This window comes from Cucurbita pepo, chromosome 3 (assembly GCF_057944985.1).
Source record: "Cucurbita pepo subsp. pepo isolate OVF chromosome 3, ASM5794498v1, whole genome shotgun sequence".
Lineage (NCBI taxonomy): Eukaryota > Viridiplantae > Streptophyta > Magnoliopsida > Cucurbitales > Cucurbitaceae > Cucurbita > Cucurbita pepo.
In genome coordinates, this window is record NC_141800.1 from 13844076 (window position 1) to 13863482 (window position 19407).

At 37.2% G+C, this 19407-nt stretch overlaps 2 protein-coding genes across 2 annotated transcripts; one reads left to right on the forward strand and one right to left on the reverse strand.

Moving 5' to 3' along the window:
* Nucleotides 1-3001: 3001 nt before the first annotated feature.
* Nucleotides 3002-7560, reverse strand: LOC111789879 (Ribonuclease III family protein). The gene is made up of 7 exons (XM_023670597.2): nucleotides 7298-7560; nucleotides 6192-6325; nucleotides 5913-6002; nucleotides 4088-4140; nucleotides 3793-3898; nucleotides 3595-3700; nucleotides 3002-3423 (listed from the first exon to the last, which is right to left on the reverse strand). The coding sequence occupies exons 1-7, from the start codon at nucleotides 7524-7526 to the stop codon at nucleotides 3383-3385; spliced, it is 759 nt and encodes a 252-aa protein (XP_023526365.1). The 5' UTR covers nucleotides 7527-7560; the 3' UTR covers nucleotides 3002-3382.
* Nucleotides 7561-8358: 798 nt separating this feature from the next.
* Nucleotides 8359-15860, forward strand: LOC111791150 (DEAD-box ATP-dependent RNA helicase 20). Its single transcript, XM_023672383.2, has 10 exons — nucleotides 8359-8561; nucleotides 11127-11392; nucleotides 11602-11781; nucleotides 11875-12036; nucleotides 12273-12427; nucleotides 13121-13213; nucleotides 13491-13576; nucleotides 13693-13919; nucleotides 15029-15262; nucleotides 15456-15860. Exons 1-10 carry the CDS (start codon nucleotides 8506-8508, stop codon nucleotides 15503-15505), a joined length of 1509 nt encoding a protein of 502 aa, XP_023528151.1. The 5' UTR covers nucleotides 8359-8505; the 3' UTR covers nucleotides 15506-15860.
* Nucleotides 15861-19407: the final 3547 nt, after the last annotated feature.

A 19407-nucleotide genomic window follows, 5' to 3' on the forward strand; every position in this document is an offset into this window, starting at 1 on the left:
AACTTTGATAATCTCAACCAACTTCATTGATTAGCCAAAAGAATATAAAAACAAACCAATTAGGAATAGAGGATGAGAAGAAAAAAAAGTTGGTTTAGATGTCAATTAGGAAGGGTCATAATCATAAGTCGTTTTATTTTAAAAAAATTAATGATGAATTAAGAGTGTTTTAATTAAGTTATCCATAACCACAAGTAATCAATGGGTACACGTAAGTTGACTCCTACGTATCCATTTTGAAAATAATCAAATCAATCACTTTAATGATTTTGATGAAATTTAAATAAATAAATAAAGTTTTTTTTTTCTATTTTATTTTTGTTGAATTGACATTTGGTTCTGATAGCAATGTGTAATTGCTGTGAAAGAATCTTATCCAAATTGCTAGAAAGAGATTGGTATTGAAGTTTTTTTATCGAACTTATATGTAATGATTAAAAGTGAAGTAGTTTCGGGTACGTAATGAAAACGAGTTACGTAGTAAGTTCATTGATGTTGATTAGTTAAAATTACTTAATACAGCTCTAGAGCATTCTCGAACATGCCCTTAGTTCATCAGAAAATGAAACTTGATAGATAAAATTCACGAATAATTCTTCAAATCTGAGAGAACTGTAGGGTAGAAAGTCGATATGAATTTGAAGTGCATTTGTTAACTTCGACTAAGTAACTCGATAGATTAAAAGGTAATGCAATCGATCTCAACCAAACCCTACGTTCTTCGAGGGGCCCAAAGCTTTAGCCACTTACAACTATGGCAGACATGGAGTTTGCACTTGCGGCTTCATATTTTTTTGTGTCAAAAAGTGGATTGAAAGTAAGATAAGAGAAGGGTTCACTATTGTAGGGGATGAGGATGACACATAATGCTTATCCATGTTCGAACATAACATGAGTGGCCTCTTTTCAAGCATGCTTAGAGTCCTATAAACGAGACAATGAATTCTGATCTATTTTGTCGTATTAGACAATTTTATTAATCTTGTTCAATGTTTTTGTACTGAAACAAAACAACAAAGCAATCTGGTTATGGATAAAAAGAAGAAATTGTTCTTTTCTTTTTTAAACATGAAACAGAGAATTTACCAAATGAAACACACGGACACATAGCTTGAGGGAGTACGTGCAAGTTAAAGTTGAAAAAGAAACTATCTCCTAATAACCCTGATGTATCAAGAGCCCAAAGGAGCATGAAAAAGGTTTGCACTCAAGTTGTGAGATCCCATATTGATTGCAGAAGGGAACGAAGCATCATTCCTTATAAGGATGTGGAAACCTCTCCTTAGTAGAGATATTTTATAACTGTGAGGCTGATGGTAATACATAACGGACCAAAGCAGACAATATCTGCTAGCGGTGGGTTTCAAATGGTATCAGAGCTAGACACTGGACGGTGTGTCAGCAAGGACATTGGGCCTCAAGGGGTGTGGATTGTGAGATCCCACATTGGTTGGAGAGGGAAACAAAACATTTCTTTTAAGGGTATAGAAACCTCTCCCTATAGACGCATTTTAAAACCGTGAGACTGATGGTGATACGTAACAGACTAAAGTAGACACCGGGTGGTGTGCTAGCGAGGACGTTAGGGTCTCCAAGAGAGGTGGATTGTGAGATCCCACGTGAGCAGGGGAGGGAACAAATCATTTCTTATGAGGGTGTGGAAACCTTTTCCTAATAGATATGTTTTAAAATCGTGAGGCTGAGTATGTAACGGGCCAAAATGAACCATAGAATTGTTACAGAAGTCTAATTGAATTTTGCTATCTCTTTCGTGAGGAAGAGAAACGTATGAATTGGAGGGCTAGGTAAGAGTGTTATCCATGAAACTGGGATGGGAATGCCACACACTCAAGAGAGGAGGCGTTCATCTTTGAATGAAGAAGGCCATATCCATAACTCTTGGTTAGTGTTGGGCCTACTTGACTCATCAGATCAGAGCCACCAGACAAACCGACCTTTTTCCATATCAGTTTCAGTCATCATCTTCCCTTTTATCACTAAAAAGTGTCATCTTCTTTATGATATTGACTTCAGAAACTTCAAGAACTATATCAGATTCCTGAAGAGCTCATCCAAAAGATTTCATGCGGTGGGTTTCTCCCGATTTCATTTGTCGTCTGTTCAGACCAGCTTGGGCTTCTCACTCCTAATACGGCCACTTGGATGGCCTCAATACATTCCAGCCCGAGCCCACCACTAACAGATATAATCTTTTTTAGACTTTTCCTTTCAAACTTCCCGGAAGGTTTTAAAAGGCTTATGTTAGGAAGAGATTTTCACAACCTTATAAAGAATATTTCGCTCCCCTCTCCAATCGATGTGGGATCTCACAATCCACTCATTTCGAGGCCCAACATCATCGCGGGCACACCACCCCGTATCCACCCCCTCGAGGGCTCAGTGTCCTCTCTAGCACACCGCCCATTGTTTGACGTTGATACCAATTGAAACAGCCCAAGCCCACCACATAGATATTGTACTCTTTGGGCTTTCTCTTTTGGGCTTTCCCTCAAGGTTTTAAACGCATCTACTAGGGAGAGGTTTCCACACCCTTATAAAGAATAAAGAAAGCTTCATTCCCCTCTCCAATCGATGTGGGATCTACCATGTATTACTTGAATAAGAATAATAGGAACACCAAAGTTAAAAGGGGAAAAAGGGCTATGAAAAGGAGACTCTGTTTAGTTTAGTATGTGAGTTTTCGAATTCCAAGCTAAAAATTCGTTAATTGTACGAGTAACATGAGCCCAGTCTCACAAACTCACGTCTTATACGACACTAAGTTTTACAAATCATAAATCCACGCTGTAAGATCCCACATCGGTTGGGGAGTAGAACGAAACATCTTTTATAAAGGTATGAAAATCTCTCCCTAGTAGACGTGTTTTAAAAACCTTGAGGGTACGCCCAAAAGGGAAAGCCCAAAGAGGACAATATCTACTAGTGATAGGCTTGGGCCGTTACACATGCGGACCAAACCGAGGGCATCGTGGCCTAAATATACAATCCAAACACAAACAGACCATCTCCCATTGAGCTAAAGATCCTCCTATAAGGTATCTCTATTACAATGCAATGTTACCACAGAGAGCATCATCAGAATACAACATGGTAAGTGGGAAGTGGTAACAGAGTTTCACAGAATAATGTACATAACTCCCACAAAGTACAAGGAAGAGATAACTAAGAACCAAAAATGTCAACTAAACATGCTTATTTGTACAAAACTTTATGTATGGGAAAGAAGGACGTACGATGTACAGAGAGCATGCAGAGCGAGTAGCCACAGAATCCGATTTCTGATCAATTGTGAAGACATCAATTGACTAACCCATTTTGAAGTATCAGCGCGGTAGCAGCACGGTGGCTTACTCAACGATGATCAGGTTTCGTCTTCATCACCTGATTTGCTTGGTTGGTCACCTAGTGGAAAAGATGATGGGAGTTCATATTGGAAAGGATCAAAATGAATGCAAATGAGAACGAATAATGTCTAGAACAAATGATCTCGGATAGCACACGAACATTTTTTATAAGAAACCACGCTTTCGTTGAAAAAAGGAAAGGGATTGCAATTCTTATAACTAAACTTACTATTTGATTCCTCTGGAATCAATTGCAAGGACGAATCAGTCGAGAAGCCGAGCTTTTTCATGATTTCATCCAACCGTTTCACGTTGTTCAGGTAAAGGTAACCGATCTACAGAAAATATAAACAATAAGTTTCGGTCATTTGGTTCGATGAAATGGCGATATCGATTCAAACGTGCAAGAAGTTAAAAGGAAACTGACTAAGGTTTCTAGTGAAGATGCTCTGTTATAAACTGCAGCACCAGCACGTTTTTTTGTACGCGTTTTAGAGGACGAACCAACGTTTTTTCCCCATCGAAGGATGTCCCTACATTAACGTATATCAGATTCAACAAATCAGGATTCGGGGGGGAAACGTTCATGGTTACCACAAACACACGAATGAGGATTAAAGGGGCAATTAAAATCTTCGCTTCTCATCGACAGAGTTCTATGCATATGCATTAAAGTAGGAAATGAAGAAAACATATGAAATGATTAAATACTTATAACTGACCTCTCTGCCTCTGTTAAGAAATTATCATTTAGAAGCTTCTGGAGAAGAACATCCTGAAATATAACAAAATCAACCTGAGTATAAAAGTCTTCTACCTTGTATTAATAAGAGGAAATTGACCGTTTGTGTTCGATTTCACGTCGGTTGGAGAGAGGAATGAAACATTGTTTATAAGGGTGTGAAAACCTCTCCCTAGTGGACGCGTTTTAAAACCTTGAGAGGAAGCCTGAAAGGGAAAGTCCAAAGAGGACAATATCTGCTAGCGGTGGGCTTGGGTTGTTACAAATGGTATCAGAGCCAAACACCGGACGATGTGCCAGCGAGGACGCTAGCCCCCAAGGGGGTTGGATTGTGAGATCCCACATCGGTTGGAGAAGAGAACGAAACATTACTTATAAGGGTGTGGAAACCTCTCCCTAGTGGACACGTTTTAAAACTTTAAGGGGAAAGCTCAAAGAGGACAATATCTGCTAGCGGTGGGTTAGGGTTGTTACAAATGGTATCAGAGTCAGACATAAAAGATGTGTTAGCGAGGACGCTGGAGAGGGAACAAAACATTACTTATAAGGGTGTGGAAACCTCTCCTTAGTGGACGCGTTTTAAAACCTTGAGAGAAAGCCTGAAAGGGAAAGCCCAAAGAGGACAATATCTGCTAGCGGTGGGCTTGGGTTGTTACAAATGGTATCAAAGCCAAACACCGGACGATGTGCCAGCGAGGACGCTGGCCCCCAAGGAGGTTGGATTGTGAGATCCCACATCGGTTGGAGAAGAGAACGAAACATTACTTATAAGGGTGTGGAAACCTCTCCCTAGTGGACACGTTTTAAAACTTTAAGGGGAAAGCTCAAAGAGGACAATATCTGCTAGCGGTGGGTTAGGGTTGTTACAAATGGTATCAGAGTCAGCACCAGATGATGTGCCAGCGAGGACACTGGCCCTCAAGGGGGTTGGATTGTGAGATCCCACATCGGTTGAAGAAGGGAACGAAACATTACTTATAAGAGTGTGAAAACCTCTCCCTAGTGGACACGTTTTAAAACTTTAAGGGGAAAGCTCAAAGAGGACAATATCTGCTAGCGGTGAGTTAGGGTTGTTACAAATGGTATCAGAGTCAGCACCAGACGATGTGCCAGCGAGGACACTGGCCCTCAAGGGGGTTGGATTGTGAGATCCCACATCGGTTGGAGAAGAGAACAAAACATTACTTATAAGGGTGTGGAAACCTCTCCCTAGTGGACGTGTTTTAAAACTTTGAGGGGAAGCCTGAAAGGGAAAGCCCAATGAGGACAATATCTGCTAGCAGTGGGCTTGGGCTGTTACAAATGGTATCAAAGCCAGACACCAGACGATGTGCGAGCGAGGACGCTGGGCCCCCAAGGGGGTGGATTGTGAGACCCACATTGGTTAGAGTGGGGAACGAAACATTCCTTATAAGGGTGTGGAAACCTCTCCGAAGTGGACGCGTTTTAAAACTTTGAGGGGAAGCCCGAAAGGGAAAGCCCAAAGAGGACAATATCCGCTAGCAGTGGGCTTGGGCTATTACAAATGGTATCAAAGCAGACACCAGACGATGTGCCAGCAAGGCCGCTGGGCCCCCAAGGGGGTGGATTGTGAGATCCCACCTCGGTTAGAAAGGGGAACAAAACATTCCTTATAAGGGTGTGGAAACCTCTCCCTAGTGGACGCGTTATAAAATCTTGAGGGGAGGCCCAAAAGGGAAAGCTCAAAGAGGACAATATCTGCTAGAGTGGGCTTGGGCTATTACAGTTTGTTAGGAAACAATTTATTCAATTAAAGCATTAAATTGAGCAAGACTTTGACATACTTGTGCTTCACAACGTACAACAGCCATAACACGGTCATTGTATTCTTCGATACTCAACGTCGGGAATAGAAAGTGCCTGCGAGCATATAGCTGCATATTTCAGAAACAGTCACGGTAAGCCATAAAGGAAAACCAAACTTCACAGTTTCATAAACTAAATCATTATAGGCATGAAAATTGCAACCCATTTGATATCGCGGTTCAAAACTCTGGACATTAGAAACAAATATCACATTCGAAAACAACATCAATACTAAGAAGTTCGAGTCGGAAATGCACCTCATAGATGCAATCACCCATGTATGCTAGTGAAGCTGCATTGAACACGGATCGGGGTTTCTGCACCTTCGGCGGATTTGGCAACCACTGCTCATATCCCAAATAGAGACCATCTGGTTCCACTGATTTGCTGCCTAAAAGTAAAAACAATCGAAAATGATTAACAAATCTCACATTACGTGAAAACATCTCAAAGTTGAAAACAATGAGAGTCCTTTGACTAAAATCTTCTAAGCTCGTTTCCATTGTGCCTTATCTTCCACCAATACTCTTACCAATGTTGATTAGCTTAAGAACGTCTTGAATGTGTTATAAAACATAACACGCCCTCATTAGAAAAATGAAAAGAAATCAAGCGAAGCTCCAACAAATTGAACTTTTCTAATCTCAAACCTGTTAGGAATCACGAACCTTCATACTGGTATGATATTGTCCACTTTGAGCATAAGCACTCATGGCTTTGGGTGTTCCTTACTTATAAACCCATGACCAACCCCTTAATTAGCCACTATGGGACTCCTCTCCTGACAATCCTCAACAATCCTTCCCTCGAATAAAGTACACCATAGAGCCTCCCTTGAGGCCTATGTAGCCCTCGAACAGCCTCCCCTTCATCGAGGCTCGACTCTTTTCTTCGAAGCCCTTGAACAAACTACACCTTTTGTTTGACATTTGAGTCACTTTTGACTACATCTTCTAGGCTCACAATTTCTTTGTTCGACATTTGAGGATTCTATTGACATGGCTAAATTAAAGACATGGCTCCGATACCATGTTAGGAATCACGAACCTCCATAATGGTATCATATTGTCCAATTTGAGCTTGCTCAAATGGCTTTCCTTTTGATTTCTCTATAAACTCATAACCAACCAACGGGCCCTTTTCAATTTTCATCTTTCTCGGTTGCATTACATCCATTTTTCTACAACACCACCAAACAATTCCGCCACCGGACAGACAACGAGTTCAATTACTATTTCACAACGAAACCCAACCTGACTAACAAATTCAAACACTCCCATCAACCAGACAGAAGAAACCTCAAGTTTCCCGACAGAAAATCGAAAAACCACTAAAGAAATCAGAAACCTATGCATGAATTTACCTTCATTTGAGCCGGGACTGCGACGCTTGAGAAGGTCGGAGACAATTTGGTTCGTTCGAATGTTCGTTGCGGTTAAGGTAGCATTTCCAGTGGATTGGGAGGTCGGCGAGACAGATAGAGATTTGGGTTTCTTGTTGGGGTTTCTTGGGGCATTAGGATTGTACGTAAGCCTCTGTTGAGTGTCCCATGAAGCAACAATGCTCGTCGAAGTCGCCGATAAAGTTAGCATTTTTTTATCTCCTTGAGAATCGGAGTGTAGGTTTCAGAGAGGTTTAAGCACCGCTGCTGTTAAAGGGCTTAATGGGTTCAATTACTTGCAAAGTGGGCCTATAGTTAAAGGCCCATATAGATTTATAACTGGGCCTCGGTTAAAGGCCCACATAATTATCTTTTTAAATAAAAAATTCAAATATATTAATTTTTACAAACACAAATATTTTATTCTCGAGCTATTTTAAAATTTCGTGAGAAAATTTACCTTAATGGATCTAAGGCTGTATGTGCATACCAATATTTAAATTATTAAAATAATTAATTTTGTAATGGTCCGATCGCATCGGCTAATTTAGGGAATGATCATGAATTTATAATAAAAAAAATACTCTCTCAAGGTAGGAGGTCAAGCCCAAAACAAAGTCATGAGAGGTTATGCTCAAAGTGGACAATATCATACCATTGTAGAGAGTCGTATTCATCATGGTATCAGAGCCATGCCCTAAACTTAACCCATATTAATAGAATCCTTAAATGTCGAACAAATGACTCCAAAAGAAAACGAGCTGAGTCGGGGACTCCCTCTCTACTTCTTCGTTTAAACCGGGAATCTTTTCTCCATTTGAAACTGATTCCTATGAACATGTCTAATGTACTTCCACGAGGTGTTATGTTTTGAAATTAAAAAATATATAAATTTAAAAGTTTTTTGAGTAAATAGAACTATATGTTACCGTTGATGGATTGTTTTTGGTTTTTTTATTTAATATTAAAACTGAAAATAAAATCTGATTAATACGAGAGACACCGCCATAGTACGTGTCGCCCTTTAATAGGTGCTGTGAGCCGAAAAAGAAAAGTGTAGCCGTACGATTAGCAAGCCTCGATCGAGCGAAGGGCAGATAGAGTCCTCCCCGTTGTTCGTTTTCTCGCCTTTACCGAACAGAGGCAGCTTCTAAAACCCTTCCCACTTCTTTCCGGCGAGTTCCGGCGCCATGAGTCGCTACGACAGCCGCTCCTCCGATCCCACTTCTTACCGCGACCGTAGAAGGTAACTCTAACTTACTCCCTTTACTGTCTACGCATTCGAATGTCGGTTTTGGTTTCTGTTGCTATGGATTTTAAGCTTTTTAATGCACCTAGGTTTTGCGAGCTTGCTTAATTTTGACGACGATGAGGGCTTTCTCATTTTGAGTAATGGTAGCTGGTTGAATAGTATACCGATTTTGGATGCAGTTATTTTTGTTTAGGTTTTTTTTTGTTCCCTAGTGGAAAGAAAAATTGGGTAATCCAGAAACATCCACTGGAATTAATTACAGAAGATGTTTTGTTATTATAAAGGATTCTGGTGATGTACTCCTAGCTGTTGCCAAAAGTTTAGCTAGTGAGTGTAGTGCCAATATTTCTTGCAAATGTTATGTGTCCAAAACAGATTCTACTGTTTCGCTCTACCCAGAACTTCTAAAGGACGGATTAAACCATATTTCAACAAGTCTTTGATTTCGTTCTAAGCCTGTGACTGCCTAATACTCAGTAGTTGAGTTTAAGAGCTGCTTTTGGTTTATAAAACGGAGTTTTCCGCCTCCAGATCTTATTTGGAGTTTGAATGTATTTGGGTAATTATTTATAAATCTTGTTTTCTCTTGTTTTATGTTCATTGATCAGTTGCGTTTCTATTTGTTATTTTTCTAAATTAATAATCTTAGTCATATATTTTCCAAATGTATGGTTTAGTGAATAGGAAGTTTAAGTAATACGAAGGAACTTGATTAATCTTTAGAAGTACGTTTGTAAAAGGATTAAAGAAAAACCGTCATGCCGAAAGCACACTTGGATAAGGTCACGAGAGGTTTTTAATGGGAGGAGGTGGAGGAGAGAAGTGGGACTCATTTAGTGAGTTGGAGCTGTAAAAATTTGTATTGTGGAAGGTGGTTTAAGCACAAGCATTTTGTGCAAAAAAAAAAAAAAAAAAAAATGTAGCATTTCTCTTAAAATAGCTGTGATGATCTCGGTTTAGTTTCTAAGAACACCTTTAGGAGCCCATGGAAAGCAATCTCTTCCTACCTTTAGAGTTTTGTTCTTTTATTACCTTTTATGTAGGAGATCACGGTAGTGTCATGTTCTGAGAGGATCTTTAAACCTGTTTCTTTAACTTTCTTCTTTGTACTCCAACTTTCTCAAGAACTTTCTGGTCTCGTTGGTCTTTTGTTCACAGCGAGGGAGGGTCAAACCTTTTGATATATTGTTTATGGCCTTCCTTAATAGGAGCTAGCTTCTATTTTGTCTTAACTTCAGCCAATTGTTCTGTTCCCCTAGATTTAGAGACCAACGTTAATGACCCTTGAAATCAAAGATATCTCTTGTAACTTGTAAGTCATTGTATCTTTACTTGGTTTTGTCTTCAGCCCCTTCACATTTTTCATTATCTTTTCTTCTCCTTATGTTTTTTTTTTTTTTTTTTTTTTTTTTTTTTTTTGGATCAATAACAAATTTCATTGATGCATAAAAATTTACAAAATTAAGGCATCGGCCCAAACCTTAAGGAGTTACAAAAGAGTCCTTATGAAAATCCAAATTTCGAAGATTTTTTTTTTCTTTGATAGTTGCCTTAGGATATATCAATAGAACTGAATTGGTATTATGTAAAAAACCTTCTCTCATGTTTAGTCTTGAAGTGAAGTGTTTATGTTGGGGGAAACTTTTTTTAATCAAATATTGTGGTTGTGCCTTTTCATTACCTCTTCCCTCCAATCATTCGCTTGCTCATTTAATATTTGTTATTCTTTTCTCACAAACCAAAGATTTGAGTTCGCAACACATGCCCAAAGCTTCTTTGCTTTCCTCTCGAACAGATGACCACAAAGCATATGAAGCACATTATCTTCCAACACATATTGAAGGTTCCTAGATAGACCAAAGATTTGGAAAAGAGAGCGCCATAATTCCTTTTTGTGAGGAAGTGAAGAAGTACGTACCCAAAAATTCACCAACTCCCAAGTTGAGATAACAGATTTTAAGCCATTATTGGACATCTCCTTTGAAGTCTATTTGATGTATTTAGAACTTCAAAAAAGCTGTAGAAACAAATACTTCAATTTTTCTAGAATATTTCCCGTTCCAAAATTTCCTTTGAAAAATTTGGAACAAAGAGACTTCAACCCAAGTTTTATACAGAAACAGGGATTTGACTGTAAAGAAGCTTGAAAAACTAAGATTCCTAGTCTTCTCACCATTTCTTCCCCACCTTGAATATTTTCCAGCAGCTTCAAAAGATCAGTAGACATCTTAACGTCAATCTTCTCCATATTTCTCCTAGCCAGAAAAGGCCACCTCTTTACAAAATCACCTATCTGTTTTGGTTCAACAATTGATAGAGACAGTATGGCCTTTCAACATACAAATCTATGAAGTTATTAAAATATGATTAATCATACTGATCTTTTAAGTTAGCCTTTTTATATGTTTTCTTTTTGTGATTGCAGCTTTGTATTCTTTTGGGAAAAATGATGTTATTGTCTTCCCGATACTTCTTAGGATAAACTGCATTGGTGGTTCTTTATTTGTTTTCTTAAATAATGGGGCTTCCTCTCTCAACATGTTTTTTGGGCTGCTGCAGTGATTCAGGTTTTGGTGGCTCTACAGGCTATAGCAGTTCAGTTCAATCCTCCTCTAGCAAGAGTGACCATTATGCTTCTGAGGCCCCCAGAAAGGTGGATTTGGATGGATTGCCTCATTTTGAGAAGAACTTCTACATTGAGGCACCATCAGTGGCTGCAATGACAGAGAGAGAGGTTGAGGAGTATCGGCAAAGGAGGGAGATTACTGTAGAAGGTCGTGATGTTCCAAAACCAGTCAAGTCTTTCCGTGATGTTGGGTTTCCTGGTACTTTTCTTGAGAACTTTTATCTTTACAAACTAAACTTTGACTTCTCATATTATCGTTCAACAGTTCTGTCACATTCTGCACATTATTGATCATATTTTAAAGTTTAAGCATTATTCTTTTATGAATGGAGTTAGTTAATGCCTAGTTGTTCAATTTTCTTTATAATTAATGCCTAGGAAAAATTTGAACATTTTAATGTGTATCAGATTATGTCATGCAAGAAATTTCCAAAGCTGGCTTCACTGAACCTACTCCTATTCAATCACAAGGATGGCCAATGGCACTCAAAGGTCGAGATCTCATTGGTATTGCTGAAACTGGGTCCGGGAAGACACTTGCATACCTTTTGCCTGCAATTGTACATGTCAATGCACAGCCAATCCTTTGTAAGGAGATAGTGTGCAAAGTATAAAATGTCTAATAGTAGTCATATGTTCAAAGCGACTGATTTCTTATCTTCATTTTATAACATTTCTCAGCTCCTGGAGATGGTCCCATTGTGTTAGTTCTAGCTCCTACTCGTGAACTTGCCGTTCAAATACAACAAGAAGCTACAAAATTTGGTGCATCATCAAAGATTAAGAACACATGCATATATGGTGGCGTTCCCAAGGGGCCCCAAGTGCGTGATCTTCAGAAAGGTAAATGGTAAATTGAGTTCAAGATGTCCATACTCTTATCCTAACCAAGGTTTGAGGTGTCAATTAACAGTTTCTTCTTACGTCCATTGTTGACAAACTGAATATCCTTTCGCACCTTGATTTTTATGATTACTACCTACCTAGTGTGATTATTTCTTCTGTTTTTTTTCCTTCTCTTCAATATTGTTGTTTATGATAGAAAGGCTGACGACACCTCTTAAAATAAAAAAATTCAGGAGTTGAAATTGTAATTGCTACACCAGGAAGGTTGATTGATATGATGGAGTCACATCATACAAACTTGCGAAGGGTTACATACCTTGTACTGGATGAGGCTGATCGGATGCTAGATATGGGATTTGACCCTCAAATTCGAAAAATTGTTTCACAGGTTTAAGTTCTTGTACTCTACATTGTAATTGCATTACTGTCATTATTTTATGTATTTATTATTTTCATAGGTATGGTAGATCTAAAGTTAAAGTTTCAGTTAATATTAAGTAAAAATGGTATCTTTCTGGTAGTGTGGTATCTCTGGTTCCAAAACCTCAGTTTTGAGCTTTTTTTCAACTTGATTTTCTTTTAGTCCTCTGTGTTCTCTTTCAACTTTTTTTTTTTTTTTTGGCTTTTATAGTTCACTGCAATTGTCTGTTGCTTGTTGTTCAATATACATTCTAATGATTTCATCCAGACTGTTGTTTTTTCGTCTTCTTTTCGTTTTGTTTGTTCTAAGAGACGAGGAGATTCATTCAAAAGTGGTAAAGCAAAGATTGGCACTGTTGATATTCATTAAAAAAAATTATTAGTAGTAACGTTTTTCACTTAGCGACATAAGTTGAATGATTTCCTGGAATTAAATTCTGTATGATAAATTTGCTGACTCTAAATCAATCGGCTGTTCAGAAAATTTGTTAAAACTAAATTGTATTTTCTTGGCTTCTGGTGCAGTCTTGGTTGATGGCCAGCTTTTGAGCCAGGCATTTATGTGTTTTTGGTGGCTTTACTTGTGCTCATTTTTTATGAATTTGATTGTCTTGTGCTTAATTGTTAAAATTTCTTAAATGCTATCTTATTTTCAAAACAGATTCGGCCCGATAGACAAACTTTGTACTGGAGTGCTACCTGGCCTAAAGAAGTTGAACAATTGGCCAGGAAGTTTCTCTACAATCCATACAAGGTAAAGACACTTTAACTCATGCATCCTTTTTAAGAGACATAAATGTGGTGTTTGTTGCAAGACTTGCCTTGTACTTTTCTATGAAAGAAATGAGGTTCATTTATTTTTACATCTTTATTACATAAAGAATTCCACCAAGTGGATGTTAATTGCAAGATTTTTTTTCCCGAAATATAGATCTATTAGTTTTTTTTTTCTCTTGTGGGGAGTGTAGGATGTTGTCTTTAGCATTCGTTATTCTGTTATTGACCTTTTTTTTTATAATAAATTTCCACAGGTCATCATCGGTTCTCCAGATCTAAAAGCTAATCATGCCATACGCCAACATGTTGATATTGTCCCTGAAAATCAGAAATATAACAAGTGAGAGTAGTGTGTGTGATCGTTTTTCTTTCACTTTTTCCTCCTTGAGAGTATCATAATTCCCCAGAAGCCCGTCAGGGTATGATGAGAGTAACTGGTACTGACTAGTTTTCCAGATTGGTGAAATTGCTAGAGGATATCATGGATGGGAGTCGAATCCTGATCTTTATGGATACGAAGAAAGGATGTGATCAAATTACCCGACAGCTTCGCATGGATGGTTGGCCTGCACTTTCAATTCATGGTGATAAGAGTCAAGCAGAAAGGGATTGGGTTCTCTCAGAATTTAGGTCTGGCAAGAGTCCTATAATGACGGCTACAGATGTTGCTGCTCGTGGTTTAGGTATGTCTTGTATATGAAAATTGTTAGGTATGACATTTTACAGTAGTCATTGAAGATCTGCTCGTGCATTTATTTTGAGAAGAAACAGAAATTTCATTCGGAACAATAAGAGCTAAAGACAAGGGACTGAACAAAACTACCCTAAATTTACGACAATGATTCCAATTATCTGCAATCAGAAGCTTGTTATATCTCAAAATAACGAAGAAGTTGAAAACCTGAATGGAAGTGTTGAACTACCTAACACTCTGGAATGTGTGCCTTTACCGATCGGACCAAATATCTTGCTGAATATCCATTACGCCCAAATCCCACTATAACGTGGTTTTATGGGTGACTTCGAGAAGATAGAAAATGGTCCAAAAGGAGAGGGGACAGTACAATATTTTAATAATTGGCTATGGCCCTCAACCACATGGATATTAAGTATGAATCATTATGGACTCATCAAGGAAGAGGGCAAATGAAACAAACCTATGGATGAAGCCGATGTGTATTGATTTCCCTAGGAGCTGCTTAGTTAGTACATTTTCTTCACCACCTTCATTTTCACAATCTCGAATAGAAAAAGGAAAAAAAAAAAAAAAAGGCATTTAGATGTAGAAAAAAAAGCAAGAAGAAGGGAGAAGAAAAAGAAGAGCAGGAGAATATCCCAAAAGGGTGTAAAACAAATAGCCAGATGCCAGGACAAGATAGCAGTAGCACGGGAATCTATAAGCCAGATGAAAGTAAGGGTAAGAGAATGAAAAAAAGGAATTTACCCAATCCAATAAATCATCTCAAAAGGTGAAAACACATAAGCAATTCATACCCAACAATGAACTTGATAAAATACGAGAACTTGGGTAGTGGGTAACCTACCAGATGCATCATCTCCCTTCTTGTTTTGTATACATTGTTCATTAAGTTTGCTCTGTATGAATGGAAAAGAATATACTTGCTTATTAGTAAAGGGCTAAAAGCTTCCAACCCTATAGAATTGCATGGACCAGAATGCATTTGAAATAGTATCAGGCACTGGGTTTTGTGTCTCATAAATTTGTAGCTTCAGCCTTTGATGAACTTCTACTGCTTTCTATAGTATTTCTTATAATCTCATTTGATTGCAGATGTGAAGGACGTGAAATATGTTATAAACTATGATTTTCCTGGATCTCTCGAGGATTACGTTCATCGAATTGGTAGAACAGGAAGAGCTGGAGCCAAAGGAACTGCATACACTTTCTTCACCGCTGCTAATGCCAGATTTGCAAAAGAACTTATAGCGATTCTTGAAGAAGCTGGACAGAAGGTAAGTCCTGAACTGGCAGCAATGGGGCGTGGTGCACCTCCTCCTCCCTCAGGTTAGTTTTCTCCAAGGAAGTGAAGTCGTGTTCTAGTTCCTAGTACTGTCAATACTTCCAGAAATCAATACCAAGGATAAAAGAAAAATAATCTAGAAGCTTGGTCCATACTTGTATTCCTCTGGTGCATGCTCGTTGGAGTTCACAATGAATGTTCTTGAGTTTATCAACATTTCATCTATATGTTGATCAGGTCATGGGGGATTCCGAGATCGTGGAAGGGGCTATGGTGGAGGACGATGATGGAGTTGATTTCCTAAACCTGATGACTTCAGACAATTATTACTCTGCAAGCATGTTTGATATCGGCTACATGCACTGTGTTGCCACTGGAAAAGTAGGTATGCTCAATATTACCAGTTAACCCTTTGAACAGATCCATCTACTGCCGCTCTACTAACACATGACAGGAAGAAGGTGAAAGTTCACTGGGATTTTGATGTACAAGAAAGAGTTTCATTTTTTTTTCTCAAAAGAAAAATATTCAAGTCGATGTGTATTAAGTAGACAAAATTTAGACAAAATTTCAAATATGCTGCAGTACTGTACTTACGATATTTCTAGTGTGTTAGAAAGTAAATTTCCTAAGAATTTCTGACCTCTCTATGTGACATTGTCAAAGATCTAACAGGGGATAGTATCTTTTATCATTAAGAAAAAGGCAAGAGCTGCCAAAACTGAGGAAACAGCTTAGCTGTAACCCAACATAATCAGTCTCTTATTTACTCTCAAACACACTTTGAAAGAGAGAAATTATGATAAACGTGAAGAAAGATAAGAGATAGACATGAGAGCAGGGCCTGTCTGATGCGTGAGCTTCTGGTTTCAATGAACTAAAGCTCTGTATTTGGTTGACAAAACATGAATTTGGTCTCCTAAATTCATCATTTTTGTCCGCTTGGAACGGCTGAGGTGAGGTAACATCTCTGTTCACGCCAGTTTCTCCTTGCATATTGTTTTAAATTTTAGTCAGTTCATAAGTTCTCTGCTAGTTACATCGAGGCGTATACCTTTATTACGTATCATGGGATATGATGAATAAAATATAGAAGATTTGACTTGAAAAAGTAGCAGCATCGTGTTTATTGAAGAGAAACCAAAAGCAAAGGAGATATTATGTTTAGGAGGAAACTTAGTCTGCAAGTGTTGCTTTAACTTCCTTGCTTTGCTCCTGTTGCAGATTTAGTTTCAAGTTAAAGGCTCATTGGAAATTGAAATGTTGATAAACCTTTTACAAAGTTATCATTTAATAACCAGCCGATCACTTATGAAAGTTGCTTTGAATGCTTTAGATTCATTTCTCAGACAGTGTGGACAGGACATGTCTTGTTTTTTGTTTGGCTAAGATTGCCTAACACCAAAGAGTAAGACTTGTCTAAATTAATAGGTTTTGTTGGGTGTATTTTGGATGATAATTTTTTAAAAGATCTATCGGGTAAAATGAAGCTTAGTGAGATTTTGCATATGACACCAAAAAGGTCTAGGCTTAAGAACGGTAATGATAGTTCAGTTGTCATAGAAAATGTCCCGATAAACTTTTATTCGCACTTTATGTCGCTAACCCGTGGGAGACAGAGCTAATAGGTGACGGTAAAGGTATCTCCACATTTCTTGTCGTCCTTTAGCATGACTTGTAAACTCTCATTGCCGTCCTTTCTTTTTAGCTTATTCTTTGGATACTTTCTTGAATCAGGAATCCGATGGATGAAGGAAATAGATCTCCATAGTGTTTTTAAGCAAAAGCATGACAACTTTCACTAATAGACAGTCAAATCATAGGGTCTATATCTTTACATATAGACCATACAAAGTTCATCCCAAAGCTCCAGACTCATATTGGAGGGCAATAAAGAACTATTTCCTCTAGCATTCTATGAGATTCTCAAAGATATATAAAGAAACTTTTCAAAAGGAAACAAACAAATAAGAGAGAAAAGAGGAGATTGGGCCCAAGGAGTTTGATGACATAATGATGATATGTGCCAAACACAACATACCATTACATTTGGAGAGTTGCATAAACTAACATATCAGCAAGTTAGGCAGTAGCTAAAGGTGTTGAGATGTAGACACTTATTAAACAAATTGGCAATGAATGAATGTTGGGTCATGAAAGTGAACATAAGTTAAGAAAAGGGTCAAAGGAAAATCTTTGAAAATGTGGAAGAAATGGGTTGGATTCAAAAAGATTTCATGGGCAATGATGAACTCCAAAATTTAAAAATTACCCATTTTTTTAATGTCTCATAGGGTGGCACATGCAGCCTCTTTGTGGAGTGATGATCAATGGAAGTTCATATTTAATATTCTAACATGAAGGCACGAGAAGCCGCCCAAGCTGCCACTACAATGGAGTACTTAACACCAAATGTAACTTTTTTAAGTTTATTTACTCTCTATATCCCTCTTTGGTCCCCCTTTTCAAATGGGTATATGTTAGTTTTTATGTACATAATAATTACGGATTCATTAACGATAATAAAAGACTTGAGCCGATCATTTTGACCATGTTTTATAAAATGAGTGGGGTTTCTCTTTCAGTGGTCTGAGGAGAAGAAAAGTGAACCTAGAGCTATCAGTGACATCAACCTTAGAAAATTGATAAACGAGTCTTGCTTTACTGACTTCGCACCAAGTTTAACCTTTGTATGGCGGTTTATCTCTTAAACTAACCAATTGTAAAAGGTTTTGACCAGTGTCGCTTGAGATTAGTCCAGATATATGCAAGCTGCCTTAAACACACTTGTAAATTAGGGTTTCATTATCAACTAATAAGGATTTTTCTCGAGAGCTCGAGAGAGGGGTTTTTTTGCTTCAAATTATATATGAAGTTGTAAGATTATTGTGTAAGCAACACTAATTAATCAATAATGATAAGATTATCAAAGTTAGATGGTCAAAGATTAATGGAGGGTTAATCAGGTTTTACTTGTTAAACTCATTTTTCTATTGAAACATAAATGCTTAGAGATGTAGGGTTTAATAAATAGTCCTTTATCTTTTATTTGAGCATTGTTATATAAAATAATAATATATTCAAAGAAGTTTTTCATCCATTAAACATGTTCTTCATCAAATATTGATCAATGGCTTACATCATTCCAACTTTGAAATAAGTACATTACTTTATTGGTAGTTAAATTTTGAAAAATATTTAAAATGTGGGAAATTTTTAATTTCGAATTTAATAGATTCATTGGATTTTTTCAACATTTTTTAAAGTTATTAAATAGGTTCTTTTTTTTGTTCGATATGTTATTAAATTTTTTATTTTAAATCTAATTAGGTTGGTTAATTTATGTTTGTTTCCTCGCGTGACACTCAAGTAAAAGAATGGTATGTGAATGAATTAAGACTATATTCGAATGAGAGTGATCTTGATGATAGGATAACTAAGAACGACTTAAAAGAATTGAAGGTCACTACCTATACCGACAAGATACGTACTTTTTGATGGCTCAATCATAAAAATTTCAGAGTTAAAAGCGTGTTTTACTTTGAACATTTAATTATTTAATTTATTTTATTTTATTTCTAAATCCCTTACCAAAACTTTTAATTTATTAAAAAAATTAATCTTTGTTTTATTCGCTTATAATAGGAATGTTTATCACTAAATCCCTCAATTTTCCACTAAATTCCTCGGGGAGATTACATGAGAACATTTAATTATTTATTTTATTTTGATTTTATTCCTATATCCCATCTAAAACTAAAAAAAAATATATTCTTGGTTTTATTAGCATTTTAAGGTTTTAGGATAAAGAAACGAGTAGAAATAGGAATGTTTCTATGAGGCAATAAATGTCTTGCAATATATCCCTCAATTTTCGGGAAGATTACTAAAGAACATTTAATTATTTATTTTATTTTATTCCTAAATTCCTTACTAAAACTTTTAATTTATTAAAAAAAATTATTCTCGATTTTATTCGCATTATAATAGGAATGTTTCTATTAGACAATAAATGTCTGACAGTAAATCCTCGATCTTCGGGAGATTACATAACATTTAATTATTTATTTTATTCTTAAATCCCTTGCTAAAACTTTTAATTTATTAAAAAAAAATATTCTTCGTTTTATTCCATTGGTAAGGTTTTAGGATAAAGAAACGAAATAAGAATGTTTCTATAAGGCATGTC